Source organism: Eptatretus burgeri, chromosome 6, assembly GCF_056783735.1.
Source record: "Eptatretus burgeri isolate ZD-2024b chromosome 6, Ebu_testis_v1, whole genome shotgun sequence".
NCBI lineage: Eukaryota > Metazoa > Chordata > Myxini > Myxiniformes > Myxinidae > Eptatretus > Eptatretus burgeri.
The window spans coordinates 107,031,422-107,047,199 of NC_140966.1; the positions used below are offsets into that span (position 1 = coordinate 107,031,422).

A 15,778-nucleotide genomic window follows, 5' to 3' on the forward strand; every position below is an offset into this window, starting at 1 on the left:
TCCCATAGCAGTTGCTTATAACAATGTACATTGAGCATTGTGACTTAATCTTCACTTTACTTCCGGTGCATTGATCAAACTGCATGGTATTTAGAATCTCCTTATGTGATGGGGACAATGCTTTTCGATTTGAAGTTTCATATTCTTACACATTTTTATTCTTAAATCTCGGCGTAGTCATGAAACAGGTGAACAGATCGACTGGATACAGACGGGACACAAAGAGGGAAATAACACTCCTTGCACAACGCAGGTAAGATATAAAATCATTCCCTTGTTCATTAAACAATTGCCAGAAATTATCAAATGTGTAATTACTCTTTCACGTGAATTGCAAGGACATTATATGATTAACTCCTCTTCTGAAAATTGACGAGTAGCTGACACTCGCGGTCCCTGCCTTTTGGGTGGTATGAGGAATAGATACCTGCAACATGGAAGCTAAATGTTGAGCAGTTGTTGAAATATCCCGTACACGAGCCAAGTCACTGAGATGGTTGCCATGGTAACATAATTCAGCCAATCAGAGCAGTGATATAATCAGGTTGAGATAATGTCATGACGAATAGATATATGAAAGCTAAATGTTCAACGGTTTTGAAATGTCACGTGCACAAAAGTATATGGACAAATGATCGGTTGGTCGGATGGAACTCATTCTAATGTATCCGACCTTGTCGGTGGGGGGGGGGGAAATGGCGGGTAAATTTATTAGAAAAATAACTCAGAGGGGAGTATGAAACAGTTTTGGTAACACAAAAAAAATGATGGGGGGGCAGGGGTTAGGAAGAGAAGATTTCACAGATAATCTTACCTGGAGAGTTCAAAAGGTTGTTCGGATGAGATACTCACAATAGTCCTTGAAACGTTAACGATTTTCATTATTTCATCATCATCAATGTACCATCTATACTTTCAGAGAGGTGTGTGTGTGTGTGTGGCCATTTTTCTCAGAGATGGATGAAAGGATCATCATCAAACTTTCAGAAGTTCATCTGGGAGTGCCTGGGAGTGTTTTAGGCCAAAAAGCTTTTGAAAAATTTGTGGAAAAAAATTTTGGGATTTTTTTTGGGGTTTAATTACTTCATCGTGCAGAACATTAGTAGTTATGTGAAAGGTAATACTGAAAAATGATCACTGACTGCATTCCTTAGTGGATGTAGGGAAGTGTTTTGGGCACCCACGAAAATAGCAAAAAAATAACAAATTGATTGTTCAAAATGCCAACAGGATTAGAACAGCACTGGGAAATGCCAAGTATTCCTGCTAGCACTCTATACAGCACATCAGTGGCGATGTGGGGCGGTTTGGCGATGCGGGGAAGTTTGGCGATGAAGGGCGGTTTGGCGATGCAAGGCGGTTTGGCGATGCGGGGCGGGTTGGCGATGCGGGGCGGGTTGGCGATGCGGGGCGGGTTGGCGATGCGGGGCGGTTTGGCGATGCGGGGCGGGTTGGCGATGCGGGGCGGGTTGGCGATGCGGGGCGGTTTGGCGATGCGGGGCGGTTTGGCGATGCGTGGCGGTTTGGCGATGCGGGGCGGTTTGGCGATGCGGGGCGGTTTGGCGATGCGGGGCGGTTTGGCGATGCGGGGCGATTTGGCGATGCGGGGCGGTTTGACGAAGCATGGAGGTTTGGCGTTGCGGGGCGGTTTGGCGATGCGGGGCGGTTTGACGAAGCATGGAGGTTTGGCGATGCGGGGCGGTTTGGTGATGCGGGGCGGTTTGACGAAGCATGGAGGTTTGGCGATGCGGGGCGGTTTGGCGATGCGGGGCGGTTTGACGAAGCATGGAGGTTTGGCGTTGCGGGGCAGTTTGCATTTGCCTTCCCACCAGTAATTCAGTTCAGGAATCTGTATTTTTTTTTCAGGGTGCCGGCGATAACTTGCCTTATTTTAATGAAGGACACCATAGCATCTTTTACATCCACCAACAAACAATGCCGCTTCACGGGTTCTCCAGCTCAACGTCTTTCCTATGAATGTCACAGAATTTGATGTTCCACTCTCTCCGTGAAACACCAGGATAAGAGTTTTGAGTCGGATCAGGATAAGAGGCCATATAGATCAGCGTGCTACCTCTAACTTATCTTGTCATCCCTTTTCATGTGCAGTGCATACAGTATAATCAAAAATAAAAAATACACCACGAATTACACATACCGAACTCTATATTGAAGCATAATTAGCATTACTTCGACTATTATGAGTTCCTCTTTCTGAGGTTTTGAATGCCCCTCATATCTAAGCAATGACCTATAGGACGACAAACAACTGTGAACATCAGATGATGTTTAAAGTACCAACAATCGACATCAGTGTTCTTGGTTTTTTTCTTGTTTTGTGCATAATAACAGTTCCCAGCAACCCCCCTAACCCCCCCCCCCAACCCTCTTTCCAATGTAGTGGAGATTCTCATCTCCAGCAGCATTTGATCAAGTCACTCATTAGAGTAAACACAGTCACGTGGTTCTGGAAGGATGACTTGCAGCAATGGAATAAGTATGGGGAGCAGGTAAGTGGAACATCTCAGAACCATCACCATCACCATGTGCAATTGAAACGATCCTTGACGTTTATTCAATTTTCCAAATCATGTGTTATATCCGGTATAATTGTAGTTTGAATTTTCATGCGTTTTATACAATTGTAATTTGTATCTAGTGCTTGCTAACCTTACCAGAGAATTTAAACAAAGGATCGGTTGCCCTCCATATTCCAGCCTGGTCATTTTTGGTGTCGTGCTGAAGTTGTTGCTCAGATACCAACCACACTGCAGGATAGCAAGCCATGGTCCTTGATGTCAACAAACCTCAAAGAAGACCAGACCACTTGTTACCCACAGGCCAGGCAGGAATTTGGAATTTGTTCAGGGTTCCAGCAATAGCTCGTCTACTCTTTGTGAAGGACACCGTGGGATCTTTAACATGCACCAACAAATTCTGGCAGACGGGACGCCAAGTTTAAGGTCCATCCGAGGGACGGCACACACATTGATGAATCCCCATGCCTGTGAAACATCAGGACGGCAGTTAATAGCTTTGTCGAGATTCGAATCCAGGATATGTACAGCTCGGAGGTGAGTGTGTGTACCTATAGGCCATTCTGGAAGCCATACGTCACTTGAGGAGACAATGGATAGCTCAGACTAAAGCAAACATAAATCGATGTCATAAAGGAGATTAAAGTATAGTGATATAATTGTGGATAGTGGGAGAGCGTGGAGTGGGGTGCTGGCAACTCGACGAGACAATCAACATTTGTTTCGACAAAGTCTTAATGAAAGAGGTCCCAGAATATGTGAGACGAAATGACTTGGAAGAAAACTATAGTTTAGCAATGAGATGCTGGGTCGCTTGGAGATGCAGTGTGCTCTGGAGATGCAGGGTGGTTTGATGATGCAGGGTGGTTTGACAATGTGGGGTGATTTGGCGATGCAGGGTGGTTTAGCAATGTGGGTCAGTTTGGCAATGAGAGGAAGTTTGGCGATGTGATGAGGTTTGGCGATGTGGGTAGGTTTGGAGATGCAGGTCATTTGGAGATGCGGGGTCATTTGGAGATGCAGGGTGATTTAGCAATGTGGGTTGATTTGGCAATGCGAGGAAGTTTGGGGATGCGATGAGGTTTGGCAATGTGGGTCGGTTTGGCGATGCTGGTCATTTGGAGATGCGGGGTCATTTGGCGATGTGGGTCGATTTTGTAATGCGAGGCGGTTTGGCAATGCAGGTTGGTTTGGCGATGCCAGTCGCTTGGGTGATGCGGAGCAGTTTGGTGATGCGGGGCAGTTTGGTGATGCAGGGCAGTTTGGTGATTCGGGGCAGTTTGGTGATGCGGGGTCATTTGGAGTTGCGGGTCAGTTTGGCGATGTGGGGTGTTTTGGCGATGTGGGGTGTTTTGGCGATGTGGGGTGTTTTGGCGATGTGGGGTGGTTTGGCGATGTGGGGTGTTTTGGCGATGCGAGGTGGTTTGGCGATGCGAGGTGGTTTGGCGATGCGAGGTGGTTTGGCGATGCGAGGAGGTTTGGCGAGGCGAGGTGGTGTGGCGATGCGAGGTGGTTTGGCGATGCGAGGTGGTTTGGCGATGTGAGGTGGTTTGTCGTTGTGGGGTGTTTTGGCGATGTGGGGTTTTTTGGCGATGTGGGGTGTTTTGGCGATGTGGGGTGTTATGGCGATGTGGGGTGTTTTGGCGATGTGGGGTGGTTTGGCGATGTGGGGTGGTTTGGCGATGTGGGGTGTTTTGGCGATGTGGGGTGGTTTGGCGATGTGGGGTGGTTTGGCGATGTGGGGTGGTTTGGCGATGTGGGGTGGTTTGGCGATGTGGGGTGTTTTGGCGATGTGGGGTGTTTTGGCGATGTGGGGTGGTTTGGCGATGTGGGGTGGTTTGGCGATGTGGGGTGGTTTGACGATGTGGGGTGGTTTGGCGATGTGGGGTGTTTTGGCGATGTGGGGTGTTTTGGCGATGTGGGGTGGTTTGGCGATGTGGGGTGGTTTGGCGATGTGGGGTGGTTTGGCGATGTGGGGTGTTTTGGCGATGTGGGGTGGTTTGGCGATGTTGGGTGTTTTGGCGATGTTGGGTGTTTTGGCGATGTGGGGTGGTTTGGCGATGTGGGGTGGTTTGGCGATGTGGGGTGTCTTGGCGATGCGGGGTGTTTTGGCGATGTGGGGTGGTTTGACGATGTGGCCTCCTTTGGCGATGTGGGGTGTTTTGGCGATGTGGGGTGTTTTGGCGATGTGGGGTGTTTTGCCGATGTGGGGTGGTTTGGCGATGTGGGGTGTTTTGGCGATGTGGGGTGGTTTGGCGATGTGGGGTGTTTTGGCGATGTGGGGTGGTTTGGCGATGTTGGGTGTTTTGGCGATGTGGGGTGGTTTGGCGATGTGGGGTGTTTTGGCGATGTTGGGTGTTTTGGCGATGTGGGGTGGTTTGGCGATGTGGGTCAGTTTGGCAATGAGAGGAAGTTTGGCGATGTGATGAGGTTTGGCGATGTGGGGAGGGTTGGAGATGCAGGTCATTTGGAGATGCGGGGTCATTTGGAGATGCAGGGTGATTTAGCAATGTGGGTTGATTTGGCAATGCGAGGAAGTTTGGGGATGCGATGAGGTTTGGCAATGTGGGGTGGTTTGGCGATGTGGGGTGTTTTGGAGATGTGCGGGGTCATTTGGCGATGTGGGTCGATTTTGTAATGCGAGGCGGTTTGGCAATGCAGGTTGGTTTGGCGATGCCAGTCGCTTGGGTGATGCGGAGCAGTTTGGTGATGCGGGGCAGTTTGGTGATGCAGGGCAGTTTGGTGATTCGGGGCAGTTTGGTGATGCGGGGTCATTTGGAGTTGCGGGTCAGTTTGGCGATGTGGGGTGTTTTGGCGATGTGGGGTGTTTTGGCGATGTGGGGTGTTTTGGCGATGTGGGGTGGTTTGGCGATGTGGGGTGTTTTGGCGATGTGAGGTGGTTTGGCGATGTGGTGGTTTAGCGATGCGAGGTGGTTTGGCGATGCGAGGTGGTTTGGCGATGCGAGGTGGTTTGGCGATGCGAGGTGGTTTGGCGATGTGGGGTGGTTTGGCGATGTGAGGTGGTTTGGCGATGTGGGGTGTTTTGGCGATGTGGGGTGTTTTGGCGATGTGGGGTGTTTTGGCGATGTGGGGTGTTTTGGCGATGTGGGGTGTTTTGGCGATGTGGGGTGGTTTGGCGATGTGGGGTGGTTTGGCGATGTGTGGGGTGTTTTGGCGATGTGGGGTGGTTTGGCGATGTGGGGTGGTTTGGCGATGTGGGGTGGTTTGGCGATGTGGGGTGGTTTGGCGATGTGGGGTGTTTTAGCGATGTGGGGTGTTTTGGCGATGTGGGGTGGTTTGGCGATGTGGGGTGGTTTGGCGATGTGGGGTGGTTTGGCGATGTGTGGGGTGGTTTGGCGATGTGGGGTGTTTTGGCGATGTGGGGTGTTTTGGCGATGTGGGGTGGTTTGGCGATGTGGGGTGGTTTGGCGATGTGGGGTGGTTTGGCGATGTGGGGTGTTTTGGCGATGTGGGGTGGTTTGGCGATGTTGGGTGTTTGGCGATGTTGGGTGTTTTGGCGATGTGGGGTGGTTTGGCGATGTGGGGTGGTTTGGCGATGTGGGGTGTTTTGGCGATGTGGGGTGTTTTGGCGATGTGGGGTGGTTTGACGATGTGGGGTGGTTTGGCGATGTGGGGTGTTTTGGCGATGTGGGGTGTTTTGGCGATGTGGGGTGTTTTGGCGATGTGGGGTGGTTTGGCGATGTGGGGTGTTTTGGCGATGTGGGGTGGTTTGGCGATGTGGGGTGTTTTGGCGATGCGGGGTGGTTTGGCGATGTTGGGTGTTTTGGCGATGCTGGGTGTTTTGGCGATGTGCGGTGGTTTGGCGATGAGGGGTGTTTTGGCGCTGTGGGGTGGTTTGGCGATGTGGGGTGTTTTGGCGATGTGGGGTGGTTTGGCGATGTTGCGTGTTTTGTCGATGTTGCGTGTTTTGGCGATGTGGGGTGGTTTGGCGATGTGGGGTGGTTTGGCGATGTGGGGTGGTTTGGCGAGGTGGGGTGTGTTGGCGTTGTGGGGTGTTTTGGCGATGTGGGGTGGTTTGGCGATGTGGGGTGTTTTGGCGATGTGGGGTGGTTTGGCGATGTGGGGTGTTTTGGCGATGTGGGGTGGTTTGGCGATGTGGGGTGTTTTGGCGATGTGGGGTGTTTTGGCGATGTGGGGTGTTTTGGCGATGTGGGGTGTTTTGGCGATGTGGGGTGTTTTGGCGATGTGGGGTGTTTTGGCGATGTGGGGTGTTTTGGCGATGTGGGGTGGTTTGGCGATGTGGGGTGGTTTGGCGATGTGGGGTGTTTTGGCGATGTGGGGTGTTTTGGCGGTGGGTTGGTTTGGCGATGTGGGGTGGTTTGGCGATGTGGGGTGGTTTGGCGATGTGGGGTGTTTTGGCGATGTGGGGTGTTTTGGCGATGTGGGGTGGTTTGGCGATGTGGGGTGGTTTGGCGATGTGGGGTGGTTTGGCGATGTGGGGTGTTTTGGCGATGTGGGGTGGTTTGGCGATGTGGGGTGGTTTGGCGATGTGGGGTGGTTTGGCGATGTGGGGTGGTTTGGCGATGTGGGGTGTTTTGGCGATGTGGGGTGGTTTGGCGATGTGGGGTGGTTTGGCGATGTGGGGTGTTTTGGCGATGTGGGGTGGTTTGGCGATGTGGGGTGATTTGGCGATGTGGGGTGTTTTGGCGATGTTGGGTGTTTTGGCGATGTGGGGTGGTTTGGCGATGTGGGGTGGTTTGGCGATGTGGGGTGTTTTGGCGATGTGGGGTGTTTTGGCGATGTGGGGTGTTTTGGCGATGTGGGGTGTTTGGCGATGTGGGGTGTTTTGGCGATGTGGGGTGTTTTGGCGATGTGGGGTGTTTTGGCGATGTGGGGTGTTTGGCGATGTGGGGTGTTTTGGCGATGTGGGGTGGTTTGGCGATGTGGGGTGTTTTGGCGATGCGAGGTGTTTTGGCGTCACGAGGTGTTTTAGCGATGCGGGGTGTTTTGGCGATGCGGGGTGTTTTGGCGATGTGGGGTGGTTTGGCGATTGGGGTGGTTTGGCGATGTGGGGTGTTTTGGCGATGTGGGGTGGTTTGGCGATGTGGGGTGGTTTGGCGATGTGGGGTGTTTTGGCGATGTGGGGTGTTTTGGCGATGTGGGGTGTTTTGGCGATGTGGGGTGGTTTGGCGATGTGGGGTGGTTTGGCGATGTGGGGTGGTTTGGCGATGTGGGGTGGTTTGGCGATGTGGGGTGGTTTGGCGATGTGGGGTGTTTTGGCGATGTTGGGTGTTTTGGCGATGTGGGATGGTTTGGCGATGTGGGGTGGTTTGGCGATGTGGGGTGTTTTGGCGATGTGGGGTGTTTTGGCGATGTGGGGTGTTTTGGCGATGCGGGGTGTTTTGGCGATGTGGGGTGTTTTGGCGATGTGGGGTGTTTTGGCGATGTGGGGTGGTTTGGTGATGTGGGGTGGTTTGGTGATGTGGGGTGGTTTGGCGATGTGGGGTGGTTTGGCGATGTGGGGTGTTTTGGTGATGTGGGGTGTTTTGGCGATGTGGGGTGTTTTGGCGATGTGGGGTGTTTTGGTGATGTGGGGTGTTTTGGTGATGTGGGGTGTTTTGGCGATGTGGGGTGTTTTGGCGATGTGGGGTGTTTTGGCGATGTGGGGTGTTTGGTGATGTGGGGTGGTTTGGTGATGTGGGGTGGTTTGGCGATGTGGGGTGTTTTGGCGATGTGGGGTGGTTTGGCGATGTGGGGTGGTTTGGCGATGTGGGGTGGTTTGGCGATGTGGGGTGGTTTGGCGATGTGGGGTGTTTTGGCGATGTTGGGTGTTTTGGCGATGTGGGATGGTTTGGCGATGTGGGGTGGTTTGGCGATGTGGGGAGTTTTGGCGATGTGGTGTGTTTTGGCGATGTGGGGTGTTTTGGCGATGCGGGGCGTTTTGCCGATGTGGGCTGTTTTGGCGATGTGGGGTGTTTTGGCGATGTGGGGTGGTTTGGTGATGTGGGGTGGTTTGGTGATGTGGGGTGGTGTGGCGATGTGGGGTGGTTTGGCGATGTGGGGTGTTTTGGTGATGTGGGGTGTTTTGGCGATGTGGGGTGTTTTGGCGATGTGGGGTGTTTTGGTAATGTGGGGTGTTTTGGTGATGTGGGGTGTTTTGGCGATGTGGGGTGTTTTGGCGATGTGGGGTGTTTTGGCGATGTGGGGTGTTTTGGTGATGTGGGGTGGTTTGGTGATGTGGGGTGGTTTGGCGATGTGGGGTGTTTTGGCGTTGTGGGGTGTTTTGGCGACGCGGGGTGTTTTGGCGATGTGCGGTGTTTTGGCGATGTGGGGTGTTTTGGCGATGCGGGGTGGTTTGGTGATGCGGGGTGGTTTGGTGATGCGGGGCGGTTTGGCGATGTGGGGTGTTTTGGCGATGTGGGGTGTTTTGGCGATGTGGGGTGTTTGGCGATGTGGGGTGGTTTGGTGATGTGGGGTGGTTTGGTGATGTGGGGTGGTTTGGCGATGTGGGGTGGTTTGGCGATGTGGGGTGTTTTGGTGATGTGGGGTGTTTTGGCGATGTGGGGTGTTTTGGCGATGTGGGGTGTTTTGGCGATGTGGGGTGTTTTGGTGATGTGGGGTGGTTTGGTGATGTGGGGTGGTTTGGTGATGTGGGGTGGTTTGGCGAAGTGGGGTGTTTTGGCGATGTGGGGTGTTTTGGCGATGTGGGGTGTTTTGGTGATGTGGTGTGGTTTGGTGATGTGGGGTGGTTTGGTGATGTGGGGTGGTTTGGCGATGTGGGGTGTTTTGGCGATGTGGGGTGTTTTGGCGATGTGGGGTGTTTTGGCGATGTGGGGTGTTTTGGCGATGTGGGGTGGTTTGGTGATGTGGGGTGGTTTGGTGATGTGGGGTGGTTTGGCGATGTGGGGTGGTTTGGCGATGTGGGGTGTTTTGGTGATGTGGGGTGTTTTGGCGATGTGGGGTGTTTTGGCGATGTGGGGTGTTTTGGTGATGTGGGGTGTTTTGGTGATGTGGGGTGTTTTGGCGATGTGGGGTGTTTTGGCGATGTGGGGTGTTTTGGCGATGTGGGGTGTTTTGGTGATGTGGGGTGGTTTGGTGATGTGGGGTGGTTTGGCGATGTGGTGTGTTTTGGCGATGTGGGGTGTTTTGGCGATGTGGGGTGTTTTGGCGATGTGGGGTGTTTTGGCGATGTGGGGTGTTTTGGCGATGTGGGGTGTTTGGCGATGTGGGGTGTTTTGGCGATGTGGGGTGTTTTGGCGATGTGGGGTGGTTTGGCGATGTGGGGTGGTTTGGCGATGTGGGGTGTTTTGGCGATGTGGGGTGTTTTGGCGATGTGGGTTGGTTTGGCGATGTGGGGTGGTTTGGCGATGTGGGGTGGTTTGGCGATGTGGGGTGTTTTGGCGATGTGGGGTGTTTTGGCGATGTGGGGTGGTTTGGCGATGTGGGGTGGTTTGGCGATGTGGGGTGGTTTGGCGATGTGGGGTGTTTTGGCGATGTGGGGTGGTTTGGCGATGTGGGGTGGTTTGGCGATGTGGGGTGGTTTGGCGATGTGGGGTGGTTTGGCGATGTGGGGTGTTTTGGCGATGTGGGGTGGTTTGGCGATGTGGGGTGTTTTGGCGATGTGGGGTGGTTTGGCGATGTGGGGTGGTTTGGCGATGTGGGGTGATTTGGCGATGTGGGGTGTTTTGGCGATGTTGGGTGTTTTGGTGATTTGGGGTGGTTTGGCGATGTGGGGTGTTTTGGTTGTGTGGGGTGTTTTGGCGATGTGGGGTGTTTTGGCGATGTGGGGTGTTTTGGCGATGTGGGGTGTTTTGGCGATGTGGGGTGTTTTGGCGATGTGGGGTGTTTTGGCGATGTGGGGTGGTTTGGCGATGTGGGGTGTTTTGGCGATGCGAGGTGTTTTGGCGATGCGAGGTGTTTTGGCGATGCGGGGTGTTTTGGCGGTGCGGGGTGTTTTGGCGATGTGGGGTGGTTTGGCGATTGGGGGTGGTTTGGCGATGTGGGGTGTTTTGGCGATGTGGGGTGGTTTGGCGATGTGTGGTGGTTTGGCGATGTGGGGTGTTTTGGCGATGTGGGGTGTTTTGGCGATGTGGGGTGTTTTGGCGATGTGGGGTGGTTTGGCGATGTGGGGTGGTTTGGCGATGTGGGGTGGTTTGGCGATGTGGGGTGGTTTGGCGATGTGGGGTGTTTTGGCGATGTTGGGTGTTTTGGCGATGTGGGATGGTTTGGCGATGTGGGGTGGTTTGGCGATGTGGGGTGTTTTGGCGATGTGGGGTGTTTTGGCGATGTGGGGTGTTTTGGCGATGCGGGGTGTTTTGGCGATGTGGGGTGTTTTGGCGATGTGGGGTGTTTTGGCGATGTGGGGTGGTTTGGTGATGTGGGGTGGTTTGGTGATGTGGGGTGGTTTGGCGATGTGGGGTGGTTTGGCGATGTGGGGTGTTTTGGTGATGTGGGGTGTTTTGGCGATGTGGGGTGTTTTGGCGATGTGGGGTGTTTTGGTGATGTGGGGTGTTTTGGTGATGTGGGGTGTTTTGGCGATGTGGGGTGTTTTGGCGATGTGGGGTGTTTTGGCGATGTGGGGTGTTTTGGTGATGTGGGGTGGTTTGGTGATGTGGGGTGGTTTGGTGATGTGGGGTGGTTTGGCGATGTGGGGTGTTTTGGTGATGTGGGGTGTTTTGGCGATGTGGGGTGTTTTGGCGATGTGGGGTGTTTTGGCGATGTGGGGTGTTTTGGTGATGTGGGGTGGTTTGGTGATGTGGGGTGTTTTGGTGATGTGGGGTGGTTTGGTGATGTGGGGTGTTTTGGCGATGTGGGGTGGTTTGGCGATGTGGGGTGTTTTGGCGATGTAGGGTGTTTTGGCGATGTGGGGTGTTTTGGCGATGTGGGGTGTTTTGGCGATGTGGGGTGTTTTGGCGATGCGAGGAAGTCGGAAGTGTGGAGAAATGCTTCGAATTGCCAACGATGTATGTTTGACGTTACTTCGGCATTTTGAGGTAGATATGGTGGACTGAGATACATTGGAACCAATATCGATTGTAATACATTGGATTTCCTCTTCTGTTTGAGGATGATCACCAAAAATATTGGGATTTGTTTGAAGATTGGATTTTCCACTGGGAAAACCCCTCTGTCACTTAAAATGTTCAGACACTGTATGAATGCGAGTCTAAGAGGGTGGACAGTCGTGTTTCAAGCAGTTGGTCGGTTTCTCAGAATTTGCCATTGTCATCCATGAAATGTGGCAGAACTCGTTTCAGGGGAAGGATGCATGATATGTGCTTGGTGGGGTGGTGGTGGTGGGGGTGGCTTTGGGGTATTACCCTTCCCCACACTTGGGCATACATCTGACAAGGAACTCATTTTATGTCACACCAATGAGTGTGGTTTAGTGGTGGAGCACATTTTTTGATGTTACACTCTCCTGTGCATCACCAGGCTGGCAGTTTATAGTCAGGACAGAAATTCAAGTCCATTGTAATTGTCACAAACATCATTTCCTGTTATTCTGTTGGTATCTACAGACACTTGTGCCAATTATATTGTCCTTTGTTCACACCTGGACAATATCCAGGTTAATGGAACTCAGTCAATCAATAATAAAACAAGGTTAATCTTAACTCAGTGCATGGTTAAGTGTTGGCAAAACATAATTGATATTGTTATAAATATAAAATTTTTTTTTTTTTTTCAGGGACTCGACCCCAGCATTACCTCACAAAGAATTGAGGAAGCTTTTCAAAATGGAAAGAAGGAATTTTGTTTTCAGCACGGATTTCATTATCGAATCGACTTCCAAGGTATTCATCGCACAAATATCTGACTTTTGGTGCAATGCATTACATTTTTGAATCCAGAAATCTATGCTCTTGTTGGAGCTAAACGACAGATGTAAGTTAGCAGGTTTGGCAGAATGGAAAATGGGTTAGGAGGTTGGGGGTCATAAGACCCTTGGGGGTCAAGGGAGCATAAGAGAGCAGGGATGGGTGTGGGAGAAAGCATAAGGTGACTAGCATTCTTGAAGGATGGGGGAGGGGCACGACACAACATGCACAGGGAGTCTCTTCTCCAGACGAGAGAATATAAGGATGAAAAAAATGGAGTTGTGCGTTCAGCTTTGAGAATTGCAAAGGGAAACCGGTTGTACGATTGTGGAAGCGAGTGTGAGTGTGACCTGGGCGGGCTGGGTTAGGATTGAGGGATGATGGGAGGAGCGAAGCAAGAAGTGAGTGAGACGATATAAAACAGAGAGTCCACCAACCTGCTGCAGAGAACAAGAAGCACACCTGGGGACCCCACCACCTGCCGAGATATGCCAATAACCTGGAGAGTCTTGGACTATACACCTCGAGAATTGTTTAAACCTCACTTTGAGAATCATCTCAAACTAGTTTGCTTTAGTTTTAACCTGTATATCATGTATTGTACTTTTTAATTAAACTTTCATTTGCAATGGTATTACAATCTTCTTACACCTTTTTTATTCTTCCTCTTTGCCATAGTCATGAAGCAAGTTAACGGTACAACCGGAACCAGACGAGACACCAAGAGAGAGACATCTGTTGCTATCCCTGACTTGAGTTCACATTTTCTTGTTCATTGAGCAGGTTAAGCGCATCATCATGTTAGGTTTTGTGTTTTTGGTAATCTGGTGCAAGTAAGCAAGGGTAAGGGACAACTAACGATGAATGTGTGTCGATGATGCATGAAATGGCCGATGAGAGAAACACGATTATGAATAAGAGTAGTCTAACTTGTACAAGTAGTAACCGTTGAATCAAAGTTGACAAGTGGAAATAAAGAAACATTCAAAAAAAATCCAAAATGGCAGTGTGATCATATAAAAACAATAATTTACAATTAATAAGCCATAAATGTCATCGAAGATTGCTATCGATACAAAAGGTATGCATGATCGAGGCTCATGGAAGAGCTGGAGCAGAACTCAAGGAACCAAAATGGAAAGGGGGAAATACCAACACCAGAGTAGAAGTGAGAGCGAGCGTGAGATCAAGGGGAGTGGAAGAAGGACACATGGCGGTGAACAAGACGAATAAAAAACACAGCAAGAAGAGGATGGGGAAAGCGGGGATGAAACACAAATGGAACAAACCAACGAACAACTGACAAACAAAGAGGAGAGGGAGAGGAGGAGAAGTATCACAATAACCAGGGAAATGGGAGTGCTTCGGAATGGGGTAATTTGGGGAAGAAGAGATCATGCGTTTGGATGGGGAGGGGGGTGACCTGATGTGGTGGTGAACCTGGCTGTATTGAAGCCTTGGAGGGAGAATGGGACTGAACAGGCTGGGGAAGTTAGTTTCATGGGCAAGAGAATTGGAACAAATGAATGGACAAAAGCATTGAGCCTGTATTTTGGGAGGACACCAATAAGGGAGCTACTGGCAGATTGTTTGCGCTCTGCAGAAACCTGGGAAGCACAGAACCACGAAAGAGTGAAACACCAAAAAGGAGGTGGTAGAATATAGGGAGGCCACCAACTTGACTGCGATGTGAGAGTAACAGGCCGAGATACTCAAATTCATCATGGGAGATCCCAATTAATTTGAGGGCCTTGCTTTCCATAGAATTAAGAAGGGCAACCTGTGAAGCAGAGGTGCCAGCCCAAAGGGCAGAGCGTAACTCCATGAAGCTGCAAATGAAGACCTTATAGGTTTGCAGTGGAGCTCTTTCAGTGAGTGACTCCCAAGTTTCACTCAAAAGGAGTTTGTTTTTGAGTAAACACCATCTCACCTTCGCCAGTCATGTTATAAATGTATTTTACATCACCTAACCCTCGTGAGAAAGAATATTCTCCATTGTCTAGCTTTCTTGATGAACGAAGAGTTTGAAGACAGTGTAGTGAGTGTGACTAGAGTGAGTGAAAGGTTGATGATGGTGAGAATCGTGATCGGAAATCTCTTGGTGAACGTCATCTCGGGATATGCCCCGCAGGTCGGTCGAAGCGATGAAGAGAAGAACATGTTCTGGTGTGCGATGGAGAAGTTTATGGAAAATGTGAAAGTTGAGGAAGTTGTTGTGGTTGGAGGAGACTTGAATGGACATGTGGGAAGGAGTACAGACGGTTTTGAGGGAGTCCACGGGGGTTATGGATATGGTGTGAGAAATGGAGAAGGTGAAAGGGTCTTGGAGTTTGCTGATGGAGCTGATTTGTTGATTTGTAATACTCAATTCCAGAAAGCGGATAATAAACTTATTACATACACGTCAGGTGGGTCGACGACAACCATTGACTACCTGATGGTGCGTCGGCGAGATAGGGGAAACCTCCGGGACACAAAGGTGATCCCAGGGGAGGAGACTGTTTCGCAGCACTACCTGGTTGTCTGCGATATGAGGGTGAAAGGTGCGAGGAGAATTCAGCGGGTGAAGTACCAACCGAGGATGAAGGTGTGGAGGTTGAAAGAGGCGACAGTGAAGGAAGCATTAAGAGAGAGGCTGAGTATGGTTGAAGATGATGTGGTTGAGCTTGAAAGTGGTTGGATGTCAATGAAAGATAGTCTATTGGGAGCCGTTGGTGAGGTATGTGGATGGACAAAAGGACCACCGAGGGACTCGGAAACATGGTGGTGGGATGATGAAGTTGGAAAGACGATTGAAGAGAAGAGGAAGAAGTTCAAGGAATGGAAAAAGGCAAAGGATACGGTGGAAGAAGAGGCAGCACATGAAAGTTATAAGGAAGCCAAGAAGGCTGCAAAGGCGCAGGAGGCCCATAGGAAAATGTTTGGAGAACACTTGGATTCGGAGGAGGGTAAGAGAGCGGTATTCAGGATTGAAAAGCAGATAGCGAGAGAGAGATTTGATGTGACAGGGGTGAGTTGCTTGAAGGATGAAGTGGGACAAATCGTTGTGGATTCAGATGGAATTAAAGGAAGATGGAAGAGATATATGGAAAGGCTGTTCAATGTAGAAAATGAATGGGATAGCAACATCGAGAGTAACCCAGTTTAGGACCAGCAGAGAAGATAACTGAGAAGGAAGTCGAGGAAGCTATAAGAGCAATGAAAGAGTAGAAAAGCAGGAGGGCCGACGGGAGTTGTGGGAGATATGTTGAAGGCAGCGGGAAGTTGGGGTGTGAAGAGAATGACAGAGATCTGTAATCTGGTGGTGAAAGAAGGCCGCATTCCAGTGGATTGGGAACCGAGTACCCTCGTCCCTCTGTACAAGGGGAAAGGTGACCCTCTGGACTGTGGCTCCTATAGAGCAATAAAGTTATTGGAGCATGGAATGAAGGTATTGGAAAGGGTGTTGGAGAAGAGGAT

General features: G+C 50.8%; 2 protein-coding genes across 7 annotated transcripts in view; one reads left to right on the forward strand and one right to left on the reverse strand.

The window, feature by feature from the left end:
- Positions 1–15,778, reverse strand: part of LOC147025546 (uncharacterized) — a 66,694-nt gene that overhangs the window by 37,207 nt on the left and 13,709 nt on the right. The window lies entirely within an intron of this gene.
- LOC147025547 (uncharacterized) overlaps positions 1–15,778 on the forward strand; it is a 28,905-nt gene that overhangs the window by 5,064 nt on the left and 8,063 nt on the right. For both annotated transcript variants that reach the window (XM_085886598.1, XM_085886599.1), the window contains exons 4-7: positions 178–253; positions 2,402–2,510; positions 12,190–12,295; positions 12,998–13,073. In XM_085886598.1, coding sequence (XP_085742724.1) covers positions 178–253; positions 2,402–2,510; positions 12,190–12,295; positions 12,998–13,073 — 367 coding nt within the window. The remainder of the gene's footprint in view (positions 1–177; positions 254–2,401; positions 2,511–12,189; positions 12,296–12,997; positions 13,074–15,778) is intronic.